The sequence below is a fragment of the Molothrus ater genome, assembly GCF_012460135.2.
Source record: "Molothrus ater isolate BHLD 08-10-18 breed brown headed cowbird chromosome Z unlocalized genomic scaffold, BPBGC_Mater_1.1 matZ_random_MA35, whole genome shotgun sequence".
Taxonomy (NCBI): Eukaryota; Metazoa; Chordata; class Aves; order Passeriformes; family Icteridae; genus Molothrus; species Molothrus ater.
Window position 1 is genome coordinate 3,246,258 of NW_023416471.2, and position 24,259 is coordinate 3,270,516.

Consider the following 24,259-nt stretch of genomic DNA (forward strand, 5'->3'; position numbering starts at 1 on the left):
TTCATTGCAGTTTCTGTAATTTTCTCTGCTAGTGTCGGACTTACAAAGAAAGACAACATTTTGGTGGTAAACCACCTCAAGTCTCTGAGGTTTATTGCAAGGATTAATTTGCCATTATTAATTATCTTTTTATGATTCCTTCAGAATTACATGTATAAAACAATGATCTGAGATTCTATTTCTATAGCTTTCTTTCACAGAAAATTTATTTATAACTGAATGAAAAAGTATGTACTACTGTGTTAGTAATATCTGTTGATTATGCTTCAATGAATAAGTCTTTGAGAGAATTATAGTCAGTGCTACAGGGGAAACACTCTGTAAATGTAGTGAATAATCATAGTTTTGATCCTTTTTTTATAAGAAGATGTCTCTGCTTTATATAAAATGATGTTTCAAGTAATTTTTTCCGATATAAATGTTAGAAATTTTTCTATTCTGTTTAAAGACAAAAACAAATGGAAACTTTGATGAAGAACTGTTACTTTCTGCAGGCCACTTTATATAAGATATATTGTTAGTTTTTAAAAAATCCACTAAAATTTACTCTGCCATATCTATAAAATAATTTTTAATCAAACTTTGAACTTGATTGGCACATTACCATGTGTTGAGCTTTTATTTCTTAATATGGGCATGCCTTATGCAACTTTCCCTGTTGCCATTTAACTTGTGAGGGTTTTTCACCAAAATGAGTATTTCCACTGACTTTATTAGATTATAAATATGCTGTGCAATTAAAGCATTGCCAGTTTTATACACATTATTGTTTTTTATTCATTCTATTGGTCATAAGTGTACTAATGAAAGAACCATTTGCAAGATTACAAAAACCCTCCTTCTCATAGTTCTGTTGTGGGTAAATAAGGATCTGTCTACCAGGTCTTTCCAGAAAAAACTGAGTTCAGAGAGCTGCTCTTGGGACTCCCAGCTGTTACTAAACAAATAAAGGAAGCGCTGTTTCCAGAACAGTGGTGCTGCTCACCTCTCAGCATATTAATGCCAGCACTCCATAGCTGCTGCTGGGACATTTGGTCTGCCATGATCCTTCTTTCATTAGTGGCTATTAAAACTGCATTTCAGACCATAATATTGGCAAAGACAGATGTGTCAGTGCCTTCAAATGCACCAGGAAATTATTTGTCCAAGTTTTCATTCAAAATGAGGTGTTTCCAGCCCTAAAATAACTAATATGGGTCACTCCAACTGTTGTCATATAGGAGAGGCAGCTCGATTTCACTAAGCTTGCCATTTAGGAATAGTTTTTAGAGTATTATATACCAGGTTTCAGCTTTTAAGAATAGATTTTTAAGAGATTCCCACCTCTTTTTTTCCTGCTGTTACATTGGTAAGTGTGGTTTGATCTTAGAGAAGTACATTTACAATTAAATGTGGATCAGTTCTGAATTAGTACTTCTGGTTGTCTGAGATCTTATTCGAGCAGAGTGATTGTTTTTTTCTTTAGTGAGCCTTTATGAATCTAATCTGAAAGCATTAAAGGAAAAAAAAAACCCAGGAAACATGAGTATCTAAGCCCATGAATATTGTATACTTTAAACTCATTATAATAAATTAGAGTGAGTATTGAATTCGAAATATATTGTAATGGAAGTGCCTGTGTGCTATGGTGAAGAGTTACTTCTGAATAAAAATTGAACTTTCTTCTAATCTATTATCTGTTTCTCTAAGCTATTGAATTTTGACATGGTTGGTAACAAAAGAATTTAAAAGGAAGAGAAATATAGTTTTTTCCTTGTGGACACTGTGCAATTGTTCTGCTGATTGATACTGCTTCCCCTTGTGTGCTTCATTTGAAATTCACCCAAGGCTATATTAAAAGCAAACTAGGCATCACAGATTGAGCTTTGCCATAGCTGCACAAGGCTTGTAATTAGAGTAATAGGTGTGTGATTTGGATGGCCAGAGTGTGATATAAGAAAGGTCTGCATACATTTTTGTTTACTGTAAATCTCCACATCATTCTGTCTCCCTAAGACCATGCTATCTTTATATATTCCTGATGTATGCTCAAGGTAGTGCTGTTACCAGAGGAGTTAGTGGTCACAATGTGCAGGAAATACATATTTGAATTGTAGCTTTTTCATGTTACTGTATTAAATAAACATGCAGTAGACTACACAAATACACAAAGTATTACATTAACTTAATAGTTGTTACATCAATGATAGAACTGGAAGCTCTGGTGCTTTTTTTTTTTCCTCTTTAGGAATAACATGATCGTTTATTCAGCTGCTATTAGGACAAGTTTTATTTGCCATGGGGATTTTCCAGTACTACTTATCTCTACCACTTACTACTCTTCTCTTCAAATATTAAAATATAAGGTATCTATTCATACTAGTGTAAAACAAAGTTCTTGTTCAACTGTGGTCATTCTGAGGCTAATATTAATAATTAATTTTCCCAGAGGCCAGTTTAGTATAGGATATTAGATTATGCTGTTCCTTAGCTTCAAATGGCAAATTGACATTTCTTCATATTAAATAAAGGGAAATTACCTTTTTCTTTCTATGTTTGTATTTTCTTTTGAAAAGGCTGTTACAATGTTTCATCTTTATTTTTGCCTAATTGACATTTCCTTTAGCTTCCATTTTATGTCTGAAGATAACACTGCCTGTATATCAGCTGAATGGCATCAGGGATAACCCAATATGATCAGTTAAGCATAGTTCTTTATGTTTTGAAGTGTGTGTTAAAATATTCAGTAAGGCAGATATTTTCATTTTATTGTAAATTTTGCCTAGTGATGCCTATTCAGTATGTGCTTAAGTATCATCTTTCATGTGTTCTCCAGAAAATGGGGAAAATATCCAGTTATTTCAGACCTCTGAGCTTTCAGTATTCAATTTTTTCTAGGATGGTGATTTAAAATGTCATGTAGAATTAAACTAAAGATAGTAATAGTTAAATTGGTTGGCATGTTATTGCAGAATTATTTTGTAGACCTAAGTATTTTAAAAATATAGTGTCAATATTGTCAGTAAGCTGTATTAATACAGATATATGCGGTGATAGAATTCACTGATAACTGCTAATACAAGGGAAGCTGCAAATCCATTACTTTTCAGAATAGCTAGAAATTTATAATGACTTCTATTTTTTCTTTCTGTTTGGTACATTTCACCTGTCAGTTAGCAATTAGAGGCTGGATATTTACCATTAGAAGGCAGATTCTTCATTCTGGTCAGCTGACTCTTGCATTTTTAAGGAACATTGAGCATTTATGCATAACTTATTTGTGACTTGAGGTCTTAGTCTCACAAAGAAGAACATGAAAAATCCTTGCTAAGGAGCATATGTTGTTTACAAATATAAAGGGACAGAAATGTGCCATTTTAAGGATAATCTTTTTGTAAGAAAGTGACCCTAAACCTTAAACTTTTTGAGGTTCTTTTACCTTCTGTTAGTCCAGGGCTTTTCTTTCTAAAATTTCACACCTTTCCTTTACATTGCTCCTGCCCTTCTAGATTTTACTGTACAACTGAGTAAGATTGTGAGTGAGAGAAAAAAATATGCAAAAAGAAAATTTGTTAAGAAGGAAATATTTTTGTTCTTATTGGATAGGTAAAGTACATATTGCACAGGTAAGGTTTTATTACTTACTAGCTGATATTTCTGCTCTTACAGGTTTAAGTGAATAGCAATGAATCTGTTCCCTGAAATCTCAGATAATGGTCTGGTCTTTCTGCCATGCTGAATTCCTGTTTGGGTTCCACGAATCATCAGAGAATCCAAAAAAACCAACACAAAGTTCAAAATATTTCCAGATACTGTAACAAAATGTTGTATGTGATGAATATAGTTACATGATCTCTTCCTTTAGAAGTGCATCTATGTTATTCTAAGGGGGCAGTTGTTCTGGGTAAACTAAAATGAAGTTATTAGAATTTAGTAACTGTTTAATAGTTAGTATTTTATAGACAGTGAGGAGAAACATTAAGTATTGAAAGCTAATTATAAAAAGGCTTATATCAGAATAAATTCTCAGGTAGTAAACAATCTGTAGGAAATGCCAGAAGATTCAGATTTTTTTTTTTTTTTTGTCACAGAAATTGCATAGTATGAAAAATATTTATTTCTTGCCATTGGAGTTGAATTAGTCTATTTCTCATGAGATATCCCTGATACAGAAAGCTCCCTCCTAAAAAATTAGTAACCTTTGCTAGGAATAAAGGAAATAAGGCTGAAAGAAGTTAAAGCAAATTTTCTTAGACTCTCTCATTCTGTTTAACAAACAGTAACATTTTAAGTGTAATATTATTGTACTGTATTTGTTTTTATTTGCTGCAATATCACTTTCTTGTTGATAAATATTAGGCATCTACAAGTATTACTCAGTAAAATAATTTGAGTAATATTTTTAGTATAATAAATCTACTCACTGCATGAAAGCAACATGCTCTCTCTAATTAAAAAGCAAAAAAGAAAAAAATGAAAGTTACAGGCTATTGAAACTAAGATAAAAATAACATGCTGTTAGTGTTAGTGCAAGCTGTGGTGCTGACCATAAAGTCACATAGCTCTTCTGGATAGTGTAAATAATATTTTCTCTACTCTCATAATCCTGGTACAGTGGTGAGCAGTGGGTGAAATGTAATTACTTTCTAAGAAAGATGGGCTGCAGTATACCATTTGTGCAATGGGCAAAGGAGGTATTAGTAGATGATGAACAATGAATTAGATGATAGGATAAGACAAAAGCAGAAGATTGAGGGAGGAGGAGAAGGGGGAGAAGGCAGGGAACTACATCAGTTGCTTTAAAAATGAGGTTTAGGGTGGATCTTTGAGCACAAGTCATTGACCACAGGGTGTGTCAGTGTTTGTATAGGGAAGCTAAAACCTGCTTTCATGCACCAATTAATTTTCTTTGGGGTGTAGATCTTTTCCTGGTTTCTTTCCTACAGCAGAAAATTCTAATCATTGTTTTTGAAAAGGAAAAATATGTTTACCTAAGATACAATGCACTAAGGTATTATGTATCACTTCAATATTTTCTTGGCTTCCTGATACTAATTCTTGACATGCTAAAGAGGAATATACCACAGTTATCTCAGACTGGAAACAAATTTCTTTTAATAAGAAATTGTTCGGCTGTATGTGGTAACAAATAATTAATTCCCAAATTGTTTTCCAGAAGAAAAAGTTATTTCTCTTTTCTGTGTTTTGTACACATACATACACACACACAAATATGTATATATATGCTTACTGGGTTACTCCTATTTTGTGGATTTGACAAAATGTTTATCCACTGTTTTTCCAGATAGCACTAATGATAATATACCTTACGTGGTTTTTATCACTGCCTCAGGAGGTTTTTCAGAAGTACCTGCAACCTTTACGGTGCTGTAGTTTTATCACTGATGTATCATATTCAGCATTGTTATCTGGCTGTGTATGTGGTGAAAAACAGATGAAAGAAGGACGTGTGATGGGTTTTAGTGTGTATTCATTAAATAACTTAGTTTTAAAGTTTATGGAACTGGAGAACTTCATGCCATATAGGTCTACATATCAAATAATATAGAAAGGGCTGTTTTCTAGATCTTTTTGTAAAATCAGGACATTTTTCTCATAAAGGTAAGAGAAACTTATGCCTGTTAAGCTAGGTTGAAAGGTAAATTCAGTTCCAGTAGGTACTGCTCACAAAAAATATTGTGATCAAATTTAAACTGTCTGAAAGGAATTGCACTTGCTGAGGATGAGTAAAATAAAACACACAGAAAGCTAAGTGCATGTTTTTTTTCTTTTTTTGTCATTACTCTGTTGTTCTCAGCCTCTTTCCTCCTCATTCAGCAAAACTGTAGTGCATGGATACACTTTTACGAAACAATATTTTATCACTGTAAGTTTTGAATCAAATAAGGAGTTACTCTTTGTCAAAGGCTATTTTAAAATCCTTATGTAAGGTAGTAAACAGCAAGGGAAAGCATACTGGCATGTTAACTGGTTTGGAAGATAGATGGAGATCATCAGGGTACATGGAACTGTGAGAATTTTTCAATCAATGTTGCTGTATTTAAATGCTCACAGATTTCAGCTGAGTCATTCAAGCCAGACATAAAAAGCTCCTGGCAATGATGGATGTCAGATACTTCATCAAGTGTCCTGACTGCTGGGAAATAAAAATAGATGAGTGGAATAAGGGCCAAGCCCCAGTTAAAAAAAACAAACAAAAAAACCCAAACTATATGTAGGAGTTAGGATGCTGTGTAAGTAAAAATACCTGATTTGAAATGTTTCTGCTTTGTAATAATTTTGATTTTGGAGATCAGTAAGATAATTAGCCTGCATGTGCTCAGAAGAAAGGTTTTGAACTTTACTGCTCTGAATATTGCATCTTAGTAGTTAGTTGGTTATAAGCATCTCCAGGCCTATCCACTAACAAATTAATTGACTCTCCTTTCTGCTTGGTATCTTAGACCTCTCTGACTTCTCATCTGCTTCCAGGAAGCCACCCTTTCTGCCTATCTTTGCTTGTGCAGACCATGCTCTCTTGTATGAGATTATCTGGACTAATTTCTTACTCTTCTTCATGGTCAGGCATGGATTCATGAAATGCCACTCCCTCGTCATGAAAATTCTGAGTATCCTAAATGAAGGGCAAAATTGAGATGATAGGGTCTCCCATGCTGCTGTTGTCTTTTTTTGGCAGAACTCAAGTATAAAATGTTAGTTTTGTGGTTACAAATATATATACCTATCCTGATTGTTTTTTAATACATATTTATTTCAAATGAGTTATTAAACTTCTGTATATATTGTTAATCTTCCATAGCACAGCTGGACTTATGTCGTAAATTGATATCAGTTGGTTTTAGTATTGTAAGTCAATAAGCATCTCTCTAACCACAAGAGAGCATTATGACCTTCAGATAGAGTCAGGTAGACAGAACTCTTAGAAATAAGACTGTAAAATCATGGAAGATTTTTCTACATCAAACATAAAGACATATTTTTTTCCTTAATCAGGCGGTTTCTGCTTCCTTTAACTATCAAGGAGCTATTAAATTTAAGTGCATCAGTTCCCTTTTGGGGGAGTATTTTACAGTAACTTATACAGACTTTGGTAATCTCTTAGATTTGACAGTGGGCCAGTATTTTTCTCTGGTGGTTTTAACATATTCTTTTAAATTGCACATTTTAACTCTGCTGATGCTCCAAGCCCCTTGCAGATGTCTGAACCTGGAGCTGGGCTCTGAAGTGCCACTGATGTGCTGCTCACACCAGCCTGGGTTAGGAGAAAGGACAAACTGGTACTCCCTAAAGAAGCCTGCAGTTGAGGAAGCCAAAATTTGTGTGATAGGTTTGCTACACAGTGTGGGGCCACATTGGACATGTGAAACTACCTCTAACCACAAATAAATACCTGAAGCTGCCTGATGGAAATTTGAGGAGACTCAGCACCACATGTGTCTTTCTAACTTCATGGGAATCTACCTGTACTCAACTGGCAACACCTGTAACCCTTTTCTGTACAGAAATTAGTTGTTTGTGTCATTGTATTTGGAATTTTGTTGTTTCTCCGATTATGTGATTGGTTGAAAAAGTCACCTTTTCATATGATAAAATGAACAAATGCACTAAGCCAGGAAATTAATCATTCTTTGGGTCTCTCCCTCTTTGACCACTCCCTTTTAGTTGTGTACTTACTTTAGTTGTGTACTTATTTATGCTTGATACTAACAATAAATTCCAGGGCATCTGACAATTTAATGTTTACTTAAAGTCAGTAAAAAGTTGGATTCATTTACTTAATCCATCCCTTTGAAACAGGCGCTGGTCCGTACACCTGTAAAACTTTTTTGGTTGATGAAGTAACTTCATTAATAAAATAGAATTTCTTACTTTTCCTAGACAAATTTCTCACAATCTAGTAGATAATGAGCTTTTATTTTTCTGATGCTCAATTTAATTCCTTTACTCTTATTTAGTTGGAATCCATATCTTTTTTGGTTCTCTTTTTTTTCTATATAATTGCCTAGTGGTATTTGGTTTTTACTGAATGTTTGTATTTAGGCTTAATTTTTTAAAATATAATAGTTCTGTTTTACAGGCTATGTCTAATGCTTATTCCAACAGATATGTTTCGTCCCTCTCTCCCCCTCTTTCTCCTTCTCTCCTTTCCTTCTTTCTTTTTGTTTATTTGCCCTTACTGTTGCTTGCAGCTGCTCTTAATTTGATATTATCTGGAAATGTAATTAAATTCCTGTTTGATTTTTCCCTCAGATCATTAACAAAGCTGTTAAATGAAAACAGGCAACTCTAGTTTGTTGCCCTATATTATATCACCTTCTAAGATATTTCTTACCCATGATTTTTTAAGCAGGAAAATTTTAAATGTTTAGCAGATGACTATCTGGACTTCAGTTATTTTATAACCTTTGCCCACAACAAATGCTAAAATGAATGTAACATTAAATGGCAAAGAGGATCCTGTCTTCCTAAACTATAATGGCACAATAGTTTTTTCTCTAGAAATATTTCAGAATAATAGCCAGGTGCAGTAAATCCACAGCTTTGCAATAGTTTTCTAATAGTTTTCTCTTCCTGTCTTACATTAAGCACAGGAAAGTGTTTTCTGCACCTCCAGCAAACTTTGAATCCTGGTAGGACAAGGAACATTCAGATCTGTAGGGACTCAACCTTATAAACGAGGGAACATGCTTCCACAGAGAGCAACCAGAGGCAGAGGGGCTATTTCTAAATACAGAACTCTGGATTTTCCAGGGCAAGGACATTCTTGTAACAAGCAGATGACTTTTGCTATCAGATGGCATAAGGTTTTAATAGAAGAAAAAGGACACAGTTCAGTACATGATGAATTTGGAAGCCCTGGACTTAGTAACATATCTTCCTCGACTCAGCCCAGCTATGAAATTCTACCATGGTGAATATGCATGTGACATGTGAATTCATCCACTTCCCAAAAGCTGTGGAAGTCGTATCCTGTCTCCTGCTATCAATATGAGATGTAATCATGATCCTTAATCAGCACTGTCATCTCCTTTTTTTCTTCAACATCTCCCACTTTGGATACCCCACTATAATTCCATGAAAATTCCATCACTTTCTTTTTCTTGTGATGAAAAAAGTGCAGAATATTTTCTTCCACATAAAAGTTTTATTTTTGAGTGGGAAAACTATTATGGATTTTAAATAATAAAGACAAAAACAGAACAGAGGTTCAGTTTATTTACTGTCTTGTTAATTTACAGGAAGTTAATAGGTAATTTTATTCCTCTAAATTTCTATCTATATAATTCTCTGCAATGTGTTAGTCACATGAAATTTCTTTTGTATTTTCTGTAAGCTAACTGCGGGTCTTACTTAGCTAAGACAATTAGTAAATTATTCCTCATCTTTATTTTCATTCATCCTTTTTTATTATAGTTACAAAACAGGCTATTTTTAATATACTGAAATATTTCAAGGATTTGTTGGTAATCCTTGATTAAAGGTAGAGAAATATTGTAAAGTACAAATTAGATTTTTTTTTCTCTGACTGGAAAATTATGAATTAGTGGGTTATTACTGTACATCTTTGTCAATGGTTTCCATTACTAAGAATGCTTAGCTGGCATAAGTTACCTGTGCCATTCATTTAAATTCTTTTCTCCCTAAATAAGGAACATCCCCAGATGAATTATTGCCTTAAAATGTGGCTGACTTTCCTCCCTTTGCTATTGGCTTTCTTTGTGAGTGTCTCTTAAAAATGCAGGACGTTTCTTTATTTTTGCTTTCTAGCCAGTCAGGTTAGGACTGCAGCACAATCCTCTTGTCTAGCAATGCTTGATTCTGCTACTCCTTTGTTCTGTCTTTTCCTCCTCATTTCTAATTAGACCTAATGTATTTGGTTTCTCTCTTATTCCTTGTGTATTATTTTCATGAATATGTAGTGTCTTGTACCTTAATTATGCTGGATGCTTCATTTCTTTGTAGCCTGATTATTACCTTTACCTTTTTTTACCTTCATTAATACAGTGTTTCAGGATCTAATTCCTATAAAATACTTTATCTACTGAAAAATCATGAACATTAGTCCATGCTTGTCTGTTACTTTTAAAATCTTAAACCATGCCTCTTTGCTGTAGGAACAAAAATAAATGTAAGTGACGGAAATGCATGTAGAGATAACTTAAACTACAGCTACTGTTGCATACCACGTTATTGGTTCTGACTACTGAAAAAGCAATGAAGTTGCTACCTGTCTCAGATGAACTTTGATATTAACCTGTGGCAAGTACTTAAATGTAGCCTGAGAAGATTTTGAAATATTTCCTGTTTCATTAGGACTTCAAAAGCCCTGCAAATACTGTATTATTGTGCTATTTTATTTCATTCTAGTGAAAAAAGGTGGGAAAAAATTGACCCATATTATAATCATGCTTTTGAATTTCTTTATTTCTTGCGCACTTGCAGTGTTTTTCAATTCCACATACTCTGCTTTGCATTATTAGTCATTTGAACTTAATACATTGTGATATTAACATTAGAAAATGGCTTTATTTAATAGAATGAAAAATTTATTTTCTAAAAACCTTAATCATCAAAAAATCAGTGATAGAAGCTACTCTGCTTTAGACATTTTCTTTTAATCCAGCCTGCAGCCTTTTCTATCACTGATATCTTATGGGCAAGGGAATGTGACCTTTGACCATATCTGGTCTGCCTCTTCAGATGATTACAATTTTTAAACAAGTTAAACCAGTATTTAATGCTTCTGTACAGAGATATCAATTAAATTTTTACATTATATTATATAATAAGATATAATAATAGAATTATTGTAGAATTAGTAGAATAAGGAAGAGATTAATTCAAAACTAGATTCAGAATTAAGAACTAAATTGAGTGATCCTTCCAGTCTAAAAGGGCAAGGACACTCATTGTAACAAGACTTGTGTTATCACATACGTTGAATAAAGCCATGATATAATATTAAAAATATTCCTGTTAGCAAAATTTTGTATTCTACTGTTGTGTTTCATTTTAGTTGCTTCTGTGAATGATACAGTGTAAATTTTTGCTTGAAAAATTTTTCTTCCCATGAATAATACAATATACTTATATAACTGGTTATGGAAATGGATGGCATTATGATTGTAATTTAAGTCCACTGTAATTTTATCAAGCACAAAATGTAAACTTGTGTTCTGGTACATCTTGGATAATTAATTTTTGGAGACTTAGTTTCCCCTGTAATTCAGTTAATATCAAAGAGACTTTTCAGGACTGTTACAAGCCTTCCATGTTTCCTAAATGTACCCATATTTGTCGTTATGTCCTGTAATGTTTCTCTTGATATCCAAGAGCTTAGGAATGGTTGCATGGAACCCAGCAGAGATGTTTATTCCTATGTCTGTTCTGTCATTAAGGATTTCTAGAATGTATATTTAATTTTCCAGTCACTCTAATATTGTAGGAATATTGTCACTCTAATATTGTATGAAGTTGCCTGTCTTCTTCTCTGATTACTGTCCAGACACTTAGTTTTTCACTAAAATGGGCACACAAAAGTAATTGGATTGCAAATCTTTGCTTCAAGATATAGCACAAGGGGAAGAAAAGAAAAGGACATTTTGTTCAGCATATTACATATAATCAGCAGTGCACAGGAAAAATTGGTTATAAAAATCTGTAGTGATATCAATGCATAGATGACTGTTAAAGACCAAAATGACTGTGATGCCATTTTCATCAAAATAACTGTTCAGAAGAATACAGGCAATAACTATTAAGTTCTAAAACAGTTGAGAAACAATGCAGATAAAAACCATTTAGATGGTACTGATAGGAATGTTTCTGTTCCAAGAGCAGGCATTGTGAAGACAACCTTAGAAATAGGAAAAAGAGGGGAGGAATAGATGATGCAGCAATTTATTGCTTTATTTCCATCTTCATAGTCTACTGCTTTGATTCTCCTCAGAAAGTGCTCATTGTCTACTATTCCCGTTTTTATCTTTCTTAAAATTGCTGGTATAGAAAACTTGCCCTGCTAGGAAAATGGAGGGCACACAGTAGCCTACCAAAGAAACCTCAAAGATAAAAGTTTTCTAATGTGTTAGTAGATCTGTACAGTCCTTTGAGTCATATCTGGGTGGCAGACAGTAAATAAGTTGACAGTTGTGTTCAGCTACTGAATACAATTTTTTGGGGGTTGTTTTGTTACTTTTCCTCCTTTTGAGTTCCTTTCGCAAAATTTTTAAGTCTTTTGCTTAAGTGCGAAGTGCTTTATCAAGAGTAATTGAAGGTCGCCAATGCTGTGAGGTGGGTAAAGTTGCTTATTTTATAGTTGAGAGGAACTGAGCAATATCCGAAACTGTGGATGGCAACAGAGCACCTGACATTATTGAGAAACCACTGCTGTATCCACTGTACCCAACTTGGAGTTTCTCTGGTTTGCCAGCACCATTCATCTGTGGAGATGAAGATGGACTTGCATTTTATATGAGGAGCTGAGAGCAGTTATTAGCATTGTAGTTAATATGGCTCCGATATTTTCATAACAACTAAAATAATGTAAAGAAATAATTGAAGTTAAAAGGGGGAAGAAAACACAGAATTCATGAAAGGATGTTCTTCTAACCCTCTAATATTTTCCCAGTCTGTTACTAGGCACGTATCTATACAACACGATATGTTATTTGTTGTACCCTCCACATAAAGCAAAATTAGCATATCAAGAAAGTTCTGAAATAGATTTAGGCACTACTGTATTTTGATTTAGACATTATTGGAAATTACATCAGGTGTATGAAGGCGAGGTATCTTACAGTTCACAAAAAACAGCAATTTATCTTGTAGTTTCACTTCCCACCCTTTTTTTTTGTGTTTAGGTAATAGACTATTTTCATTGAATTTAATGTGCAGAGGAGATAAACTGATCCTGTTCACTAATTAATTACTTGCTTTTATCACCTTGGAGTGTTTTAACTGCATGATCCAGGGATGGAATATAAAATGGCTAATTAGTTCAGTGAGGCAGTCTGTGCTGCTGGTTTAGTAATGAGGAGCTTGCTCTCAAGTTTTGATTTTCTTTAACTCATGGAATTCCATTGCAATGCTAGGTAGTACTTTCTCTGCAGATCCTGAGGGATGTGGAGGGGAAGGGGGGAGGGAGTGTAAGAATGTCCTTAGAGAAAGCTTTAGTAGGTTTATGTCTTTATGGACAGATGTGAATCCAGGTGGTAACAGCTCCCAGCACAGAGGAATTGCCTCTACTTCCTCCTTGAACAGGCTGTTGCATTTTTAGCTGAAGTCCTATGACCTCTCTCTTAAAGTTTCAGCAGATTTGACCCATATTTGACATCCCTAGGAGATGTCCTGTTTGTACTTACAGGAACTGCAGAGCAATGCTTAAAAAGGAAATTTCCAAATTACGTACTAGTTTTTACTTGTTAGTAGCTGGGGGGAAGAAACTTTGTTTCTAGCAGTACTAGGAACTTTTATAATCTTGATATTAAATAGTGAGAGTCAGCTTCTCTTTTACTAAGGAGCTTACTCTGTAGCAGCTCAGTGTAATGTGTGCCCAGTTTGTAGAACTTTCACAATGTAAATAAAGAATATTTTCTTGCTATCTGTCTTAAAGATAAATACTGATTTTATGAAATTACTGCTTTAAGTAGCAAATGATTAATGAGGAAAAAAAATTCCTTAACAGAGACACCTATTTTCATAGATTTCTTCAGGATGTTGGCTTTAGAGAGCATTAGGGAGAAGGAAGAGAAAGCAGTTTTTCAGGAGAAAGAAAACAAATAGACTGTAGTTGATTTTCGTGGAGTTTTTTGTTTGGGCAGCTGGTGTGCAGGAGTTTTGTTGTCATTATTTTTTGGGGATTTGTTATTTATGTGTTTGATTTGGTTTGGTTTTTTAATGTCCATGTAGAAAAGAGCCATGATTTACTATAAATACTTAACACTGATGAAATCTATAATGTTGACATCTCATAGTTAATTTTGGTCATCAGACCTCTGTATTTATATTTTCGTGTTTCCCCCAACTCACATTGTTTATCTTAAAAATGGATTGGAACTCCACTGTGGATTTCTTATGGAAGGTTAAGAAGTAAAGGGTCTTTACAAACCCCTTAAAATTATTATACTTGAATGCCTATCTGTAGAAAATAGAAATTAATTATAATTATGGAAACCGGAAGAAAATTAATGTCATAATTTATTATTTTAAAGTAATGGGAGTAATAGTTGCTGATGCCATTTTTTTTCCAGATTCTGGCTATAAATTCTGTAATAAATCTTGTTGACTGAAAGCATCTTCTGTGTCTTCTCTTATGTCTAGACTGAAAAATAACTTCCTTTTTAAGGAAGCTGTCAGACATAATGAAGAACAGTGAAGAATTTATTTGAAAAATACTGAAAAATCTTAACCAAACCCTCAGAATAATAGTAAAAAAACCCCCAAAAGCTGAGGTACCCACAGCTTTCAGTGTAACTGTTTAAAAAATGTTTTTTAGCATGCAAATACATATAAAAATTAACCGTAAAATTAAGCAACAAATCACTGAGGATATGAAACAGATGTAAAATGACGATAGAAATATTAACAAGATAATATAACTTTGTGACATTTATATGCTTGAGGAATGAAATTATCACTTCTAAAGTATTTTCTAAATAAGTGACAGAGCAAGCATATCATACTCAGGATGATAGAAGACGGCAAATTTGCTTATGTCAGAAATAAATATATGAAGTACCCATAAGACTTTATTCACAGAAATTATGTATTGAAAGTAATACAGAGTATTATAGCATAAAAAATGGGAGAGTTTTAGCTAAAAGTGGAAAAAGGTATTAATACTGTGAGACTCAAAATATGCAAACATTTAATTTGTTCTTTGTGGTGTTAATTTACATATGTCCTGAACAGAGTGTCACAATCTTTATGAACTTCTACGAATGCCAGTTGATTTTCATGGAAGTGTTTTAGTCAATTTTCAGTAGGGATGAAAAGCTTTTTCTCTAGTTGATTCTGAATGAAAAAGAAAACTCATATATTCTATGTACAAAACCAACAAAAATTATACAAACTGAGTGTAGTCTTTGTTTATAAGCACCATACTGTGCATATTATTTACTGTCCACTTTCCCAAATAGTCAGACTTATGCAGGAGCAATAAACCTAAATCAGTATTTTCTCTAAATCTCAGTATATAGATTTTTCTTAACTTGACTCAGTATTTTTAAATGCTAGGTCATACTTCAGGTAGGGGGATGACTGCGCTTTCAATTAACTGTAAATTTTCTTTGAGATACAACCTCATTACTTTTTCCACTCCTTATGTGCATCAGTTGCAAAATCTAGACTACATTGAGTAACATGATAAAAAAACTAATTACTGAAGTATGATTGGAACCTAAGTCATAAATTCTTGAAGTTCCATGGTGATACTTTTTACACACTTGAGTATAAACAATAACAATTTGATTTTGTTTTGCAGCTCGCTTGCTTTAACCAATATAGCTGTATGTAATGATACTACATGCTAATATCAAGCTATGTAAAACAGTGCACATTGAGCTGTTTTATACATTTGTGCACATCTTCAGCTGGTGCCTGTGAGTTCAGATTTGTTTTTTAGTGGTCCGTCTTCTCAAACCAAACGAATAACTTTGTTTCTATCACTCCAGCTCTAGAGCTATTAATGTTCTTAGTGGCAGAAAAGCTATGTGAGTCAAATATGTTAAAATTCTTAAATCAAGTTATGATATTTAGGGTCGTACCTAGGCTCTGTCTACATATTGAATAACATAGCCCAGTATCAATATGGATGAGCTGATTAAAGCAGATGTATGAGCTTCAGCATCCTTAAATATGGCTCAAGACTTTTAGTTTGGGTTATATGTAGTTCAGTCCTTTGTCATTACCGTGGTAATGCTGGAAGCTGTTTGTCACTGGTTCAAACCTTTCTGCATAAGCTGTAGAAACAAATTCCTGGGAAAGAAAATTCTGTAGCTAGAAAAACAAATTTCGTGCCCATCATGAGCAGAATTCTAAGTTAGTTTCTTCCAAGAGCAATGTAGTTTGCATGCACCAAATTCATCCTTCAAAAACCAATGAATGTGCATTAAGTGCTCAAGGGATTCACTTCAGAACTATATTACAGGTCCAATTCAAAATATCAAAGTTAATATAGTTTTTCTGGAATATTCATGTAAGCCATTTGTGAGCATATTAGCTATTTAGATAAGCAAAACCACAGTAAGTTTAGTTTAAAAAATATTTTGTCTGTGATCTTCATAATAGTATGGAATTAATCCTATTGCTTGACATGTCCTGCCCTTTTTATTACATTACCATGGGAATAATAATATATATTTTATTATGTTGTATTCTAAAAAACTGTGAAACACTGAAATGTAACATACAATGTAACATATATTATCAACGTACTATATCAACACATAGTATGTTGATAATATATTATTAGCATGTAGAAAAGTCACAGTAGGTCTTTTATCAGGTATTACTACATGTCTTCTGATCTAAAAAAATTTAAAAATTTGAGGTGAAGGGAGGGAGTTGACTTTCTGAGCTTCTCATCCATCACTGAGCCAAAATTTCTTTTCTATGCTGAGTAGCTTTTAACTTTTGATAGAAACTCTAACGGGCAGAGGGAAGATGGAGCTGTTTCTCAGGTTTCTCACTGAAACACTTCCTGAACACATTTCAGGATGCTTCTTCAAATTCTGTTTCGTTTTACGTAGGTTCCACTTCATTAATCTGGGATTTATTTTTGTGGAGGAATAAATGGAGGGCAGTTGTGGTGGGTTAACTTTGCATGGCTGCCAGACACCCACACAGATGCTTTCTCACTCCCCATCCTCAACAGGATAGGGAAGTAAAATAAGACAGAAACACTTGGAGGTCAAGATAAAGGCAAGGAAATCACCTACCAATTACCAGCACAGCAAAACAGACTGAACTTAGGTAACATGAATTTAATGTATTGCAAATTAGAGTTACATGGTGAGAAATAAAAGCCAAAAACTGAAATGCTTTTTCCCTCTCCCTTCTTCTGAGGCACTCCTTCATTCTGAAATTCTTCACTTCCTCCCTTGAGGGGTGAGTGGGGAATGGAGGTTCTGAACTCTCCATAACAGCTCCTGTCCTTCAGCCTCACACTCCTTCCCTGCTGCACTCTGCCTTGTCTCTGTGGACTGCAGGAGATTCTCTGCTCAGGCACTTTGAGCATCTCCAGCATCTCCTCCCTTTGCTTTTTCATAGGATTATTTCTGACTTTTTTTCCCCCTTCCCTCATTTCTGTTTCCTCATGACTGCTCTGAAGTGTTTTTTACTCTTTTGTAAATAAGCCTCTGAGAGGTACAACTGTCTTGGCTGAGGGGCTCGGTCAATTTAAATGACTTCCAATTACTTTCAGACCTGTAAAAATGTGTTGGTTTGGGTTTTTTTTTTTTTCTAATTTAGAGACCTGGCTGCAAGGAACTGTTTGGTAGGTGAAAGCAACATCTTGAAAATAAGTGATTTTGGGATGTCCCGGCAAGAGGACGATGGCGTGTACTCATCATCAGGCCTAAAGCAGATTCCAATCAAGTGGACTGCTCCAGAAGCTCTGAACTATGGTAAGAGCATAACTGGATTTTCTTGAAAAAAAAAAAATCCAAAGTACAGTAAAGAGCATGAGAGCCACAATATTTGAGTGTATGTACATACAATTCTTTTCCCTCATTCGAATTAAGAATGTTTAAAATAATTTTAGTATTTCAGTCTGATTTATGTAAAAAATGCAGTTTTGCTGCTGAAAAACAATAAGGCAGCAACATCAGAATTGCTATTATGCAGCAATAGCAGAGTGCTTTGGTTCTGTTGCTGACTCATTCTTGTAGACAGCCTCATCAGTCATCTAAATTATGATCGTTAGCAAAATGAATGGCAAGTTCTGCATATTTATAGCCCCTCATTGAAAACAGTAGAAAATGTTAATGTACTAGAACACTGTGTTAGATAATTCATTGCATTGGTGAAAGATACAGTCATTGTTTTATTTTTGGGGGTTTTTAACTGCAGTTTTACTTTACCTGCATTTTTGTGTATCGCTAGGTTTTTATATTGGGGATAAAAATTTATTATTTATCACTGAGGGAAGTGAACCACACTACTTAGTTCCAGAATAGAAGCAGAAGCTGCTGCTCTTACCTTTTTTTGCTTATATGAAACTATAAAATAAGTTCTTCTAGATAAAGGGGGCTGTGGAGAAGCAGCACATTTAATAAATGATGACATGTTTTGAATGTACTTCTCTAAAGCAGTTCTCTAGTTGAGTACACAGAATGAAATATTTTTGAATTCTTCATCTGAAATGTCTATAAATATTTTTGCCATCTCTTAAATTTAGCCTTTTTTTGGAAATCATGCATTGGAAATCATAAGTTTGTGAATTATGATTGATAGCAGAATGCTTCCTCTCATTAGCATGTTTGCAGCAGGTAATGACATAACACAGTAATGCAGATCTTCCCTTTAAAAGGCTGACAGTAAATTCAGTTTAGTAATAGATCTTGTATTACCAGTTACTCTAAGAGGTGTTAGTGTTGCCAACATTCACTGGTGAATGCTTTGTTCTTTTGGGTGATTGATCCACTATAAATGGTGGTTTGGGTTTTTATTTTTGTTATTTTGGAAATACATACAGTATTTTTGATGTATTATGAAAACCTATCTTTATAAACATATGTGGTCCAGTTGACTGCATTTAGCAGGAAACAGGATCTTGTGACCACACCTTCACTTTGTACTGCTGAGTCTGTTTTTTCTGCACAGTACAGGAGAAGAGGAGATTGTTGATTAACATCAACTTACTTTGTGTTTCCTAAAGCACATACATATTCCAGCAGCTATAGGTCATTTTCTGTAATGTTTGGGAAATAAGCTCTCTCAAACATGTTAATATGTTCAGCAGTCAATATTCAACTTTCAAAATGTCATGAAAGATTTCTGTGTGTTTTTGAAGGATAGTTTTTTCCACTCCCTTGAAAGATACTATTAAAACTTACTGGATTATGTTTTATTGTTTTCCATTCTAATAATAAGGTTTTAATAATTGCATTGAATTGTGTAGGTATGATTGGTGGTTTTTAAGATATCAAAATGAAATAAAATTAAATCTGCAGTATTTCAAAACTAATTGGTAACCACTGGCCAGGTCAGTCCTGAATATCAAGATTCAAAGGTTGGAGGAAAATGAGAAATAGGATCATTTGGCCATTACATAAATGCCAATGTGGTTAAGAAGCTACAAAAAAGTTCTTTTTTTTGTCTTTGCTGAAGTCACTGTATATGACAAATCAAGAGTGATCACTAAAGTATGTTAATTTAAAAAAGCCCCACAAGTTGTGAAGGCTAGAGACCAGGCTAGGGCAAATGTTGTGGTTCTGACACAAATTGTGTCAGAAGTCAGAAGCAAAATTCAGATGCCACTGGAGTTTTTGAGAAATGGAAGCTTTGGTTCCGTGGGTGCTGTTCAGAGCCATTCTACACTGTTATTGGGAGGGCAAACCCCATCACTCCAAACAGCTCCCCTTTCCTCCTTCGTCCCCCGACTTTATACACTGAGCCTGATGTCACATGGTCTGGAATCTTCCTTTGGTCTGTTTGGGATCGCCTGTCCTGGCTGTGTTCCCTCCCAAGGACCCCCAGCTTCCTCACCAGCATGCAGTGTGAAAAGCAGGGAAGGCCTTGGCTCTGTGCAGTCAAAGCAATAAGAAAACCATCACTGAATTATCAACCCTGAGTTCAGCAGAAATCTAAAACAGAGCCCTGTACCTGGCACTGTGAATAGACTTAATTCTACCCGACCAAAATCGGCACATATTTAGGATGATTGTGGGGTATTTTTGCTTCCTGATCTTTGAAAATTAAAATACATTTAATATGTATGTTTTCTCCCCAAAATATTTTGAGTTATTTATGATGTTAATAGTAACATGGGGAGGACTTGGGGTCTTTTTATAAACAGATCTTTTTTTTTCCCCTCAGATAATGTAATAGCATAAAATATAATTAACTGTACAGAACTTGTACTTTCTGTAAAAAAACCCAATAAAACAGCTAATCACCTATCTTGTATTTGCTGAATGCTTTCAGTGAAAAGTGTTAAATTTCTGGATGCTCAACTGTGGGAAGTTGATACACAGACAAGAAAACTAATCTTACTCCAAAGAACATAGTGAATATCCATAATTGCCAACCATGAGGCACACAAGCTAACATAGCACAGCTGGAAGTGATATTTAGTCTAAGAGTAAACTGAGATTTCTGACGTCAGAACAGTTGTCACTGTCATCAACTGTCACTATAATTTACATGTATTTTCCTTTTTTTCCTAGTCAGAAGTGGCTTAGTTTATCTAGTTTGATGATTAGAGATAAACAAACAATACATTCACAAGTGTTGTTTTTAAGAATAAAGATATGTAAATACAAAGTGATAGTACGCAACAAAGAAGAGCAGCCATGAAAAATGTTGAAAGTGATGTTGAAAATGGATTTTTAAGATAACATGTTCACTGATTCTGCTGCAAAAGGCTAGGAGTCTTAATTTTCTAATGAGAATCCATCACTGACAATAGAAATATCTGCTCCAAAATGTCTCCTTGTAATAGAAAGCTACAATTCCACAAAGAGGCTTGGAATTCAGTTATCTATCAATTATTTATTTTGCTATCTCTGAAGCATAATTGGAGGCAATTGAACCAGCAGGCCTGATTTTTTTTTTTTTCTTAAACTGATTGCGTGTGTCAGTTTTGCAGCATCCAGCCTTACTTTGATTTTCAGAGATCAGTTTCTCAAAGCATAAGAACCAGGCCTTCTTCACACTTAGAAACAGTGTTGGTGGTAGCTCCTCTCAGAATAAACACTGCCATGCTAAAATGGAAAACTAGAAAAGGTAATTTTTTAAAGAATATTTGGAATTGAAAGCAATTGTAAATGAGTAGGAAAACTCTAACATTTTTTTGTCCTTTTATGTTAAAAGAAAAATATTTTTGTACATTAAGAAGGAAAGAAATTTTTAACTTGCTTGACAAACTGGAGTGGTCTGTGTATAGCTGTAGAACTTATGGTTAGCTTATGTTACTCCAGAGTTTTTGTTTTAATATAATTTGTTCATTCTTTGAAATATTGGAGACGTTGAAATCTGTAGAATGTTTTATTAGTAGCTACAGCTTTGTTTTGCCTGGAGATTGCCAGTGTAAGACTTTTACCTTTACAGGAAATTTGCGCCATAATTATCTGAAATACCAATTTCTCTGAATATTAAATTCAAGGTTTGCTTTCCTTTTTTTAGGGAGATACACATCTGAGAGTGATGTATGGAGCTTTGGAATTCTTCTGTGGGAGACCTTCAGTTTAGGAGTATGCCCATACCCTGGAATGACCAACCAACAAGCACGAGAGCAAGTTGAGAAAGGTAATTATTCCTTGAAAGTGAAACAATTGCTGGATAAATGGTATGGATTCAGCGTAAAATAGCTAAGAAATAACATACAAGTTTTGTAGCAACTCTAGCAAAAACAATATGAGGTTTCCTAAACTGCTGACTAGCTCTCTGGGAGGAGCAGGGTGATGTATATAGGCCTTTTGGAAAAAAAGGAATACACTGACCAGTAACTTAAAGGTTGGAAGACTTACAGCATGCTGACTTCCATTATTGCAGAACTAACAGGTGAGATGGAAAGGAGGGATTTACTGCTGTGCAAAGCAGAAGCTTGAATTATTTAAGATGATGCTAATGCAGGTATAAATATTCTAAACTGCCAGAAAAAGATCTCTATCATTCCATCTTCTTTATTAAATCATTTCACAGAAAGATTTAGCAATTATGGTGGAGAATGGTAAACTAGTTGAGCATTGCAAGCTGCATTTCTCTTTTACAAAATAATCAAAAGGGTAAAATAGCAAATAACTGTGAGTAGGAGTTCAGGAGTTTGATTTATTTTCATTGTCTTTAGTGGCATTTCAGAACTGTTCCTTCCCTACATAATACAACTGTATAATTTATAAATATGTTCTAAGCTAGTAAAACTTCCAAATTATTTAAAACAAAAACAAATAGCAAACAAACAAAAAAACTCTGGTTTGCTGATTTACACACATTGTCAGTGTTTGTTATAGTTTTATAAGCACTGTAGGTGATAATAAAGTTTCTCCTTAAAGGCCAAATCAAATCCTGGAGCCTGAGCCATATTTGTCTGACAATTTGTGGAATCACAGACTCAAAGAATGGCTGAGGTGTGCAGGGAGCTCTGAATGTCGTCTGGTCCAACCACCCAGCTCAGCAGGATCGCATCCAGATGACTTTTGCAAATCTCTGTGAATGTGGTTGTCTTTGGACAATCTATACTCAGTCACCCTCACAGGGAAAAAAGTGGAGGAATTTCCCATGTTTCAGTGTGTGCTCATTACCTCCATGTCCTGTCACTGGGCATGGAAAGAGCCTGGACCCACCTTCTTTGCACCCTCCCCACAGGTGTTTTTATACATTGCTGAGATCCCCTGAGCTTTTTCCTCTCCAGGATGAGCTCCTCCAGCTCACTCAGCATTTCCTCATAGGAGAGAGAGATGTTTCAGTGCCTCCATCACCTTGGTGATCCTTCATGAGATTCTCTCCATTGTGCCTGTGTCTGTCTTATACTGGGGAGCCCAGTACTGGACCCAGCACTCCAGATGTGGCCTCAGCCAGGACTGAACAGGTTGGGCAGATGATTTCCCTCAAACTGCTGCGGCACCCCTACTAGTGCAGCCCAGTGTGCCATTAGCATTCTTTGCTGGAAGAGCTCATGCTGGTGTCCAGTAGGAGCCCCAGGGCCTTTCCTGACAAACCGCTTCCCACGGGGCATTCCCCGCCCGTACTGGTGCCCGGGGCTGTTCCCAGGTGCAGCACTTGGTTCTTCCCATTCTTGAGGCTCCTGCCAGCCCTTTCTCCAGCCTGTCCCGGTCCCTGTGGACAGCACCACCACCCTGTAGTGTATCAGACCCCCCCCCAGGGCTCGGTGCCACCAGCAAGGGGGACACTGCTGTGTCACCATCCCTGAGGGGGCACCTGCCCCTCACCCACAGCCTTAGTGAAGGTGCGACACAGGATTGCACCCTGGAGCTCCACTCAGACTTCGAACCACTCATTACCTCCCTTCAAGGCTCACTGTTCAGCCTGTTTTCAATCCACCTCCCTGTCTTGTCATCTAGCCCATAAATCCAAAGGTGTCTTTGTGGGATTTTACAGTGGAATCCCCTCATGTATCAGGCCACTCATCTCATTGAAGAAGTTTCTCACATTGGTCAAGCATGACTTGCTCTTAGTGAATCCATGCTGACTTTCTGCATGCTTACTCCTGATGATTTCCTTGTACTGCCTGGAAATTGCTTCCAGCATTAGTTGCTCCATCTCCTTCTGGGATCAAGGTGATGCTGACCAGCCTGCAGTTCCTTGGGTGCTCTGACTTGAAGATAGGAGTGACATTTGCTTTACTTCTGTCTTCAGGTACGCCTCCCTGTACTTGAAGTGATGTATGAAAGTATGTATGGTGTGGCAGTGACATCAGGCCCTTCTCTCAGTACTCACAGGTGCATCAGAGCCCCTGGACTTAACTAAATCTGGTGTGCTTAAGTATTCTCTGACCAGGTCCCCTTCCACAAAGGGTACATCTTCCTTGTTCCAGCCTTTCTCACTGATCCCTGGAGCTTGGGATTCCCGAAGGCTAGTCTTGCTAGTAGAGGCTGAGATGAAGAAGGTATTCAGTACCTCAGCTTGTCCCTGTCCTGTGTTGCTGAGTTGATCAGTCCCTCATTCAGCAGTGGGCACACATTTTTTCAAATCTTTTGTCCCCTACACAGTTAGAGGAGCTCTGCTTGTTGTTTTTGACACACCTGGACAGATTCAAGCCCTTCTGGGCTTTGTCTTTCTTAACTTCATCCCTGGAGGCTCAGACAGTGTTTTGGTATTCCTTTCATTACCTGATTTTGTGTTTGATTTTGTCCAGGATCTCCTTGTCCATACATACAATCCTCCTGGCATTTTTCCCAACTTCCTACTCATTGAGAAATTGTCTTCACTGCTGTGAGTACACCTCTGTGGTCCAGGCTATTGATGATATGCCTGAATAGCCACTTACCTGCGACTTTTGAATGATTAGCTGCTAATTTACTTAACTGATTGTCCATTCTCCTGCTCATTGTCAAGTCAGAGAACTCCTTGGCTGATG

General features: G+C 35.5%; 1 protein-coding gene across 2 annotated transcripts in view; it reads left to right on the forward strand.

Moving 5' to 3' along the window:
• Nucleotides 1-24,259, forward strand: part of FER (FER tyrosine kinase) — a 155,801-nt gene that overhangs the window by 123,068 nt on the left and 8,474 nt on the right. For both annotated transcript variants that reach the window (XM_036402568.2, XM_054518197.1), the window contains 2 exons: nucleotides 17,470-17,624; nucleotides 21,346-21,468. In XM_036402568.2, coding sequence (XP_036258461.1) covers nucleotides 17,470-17,624; nucleotides 21,346-21,468 — 278 coding nt within the window. The remainder of the gene's footprint in view (nucleotides 1-17,469; nucleotides 17,625-21,345; nucleotides 21,469-24,259) is intronic.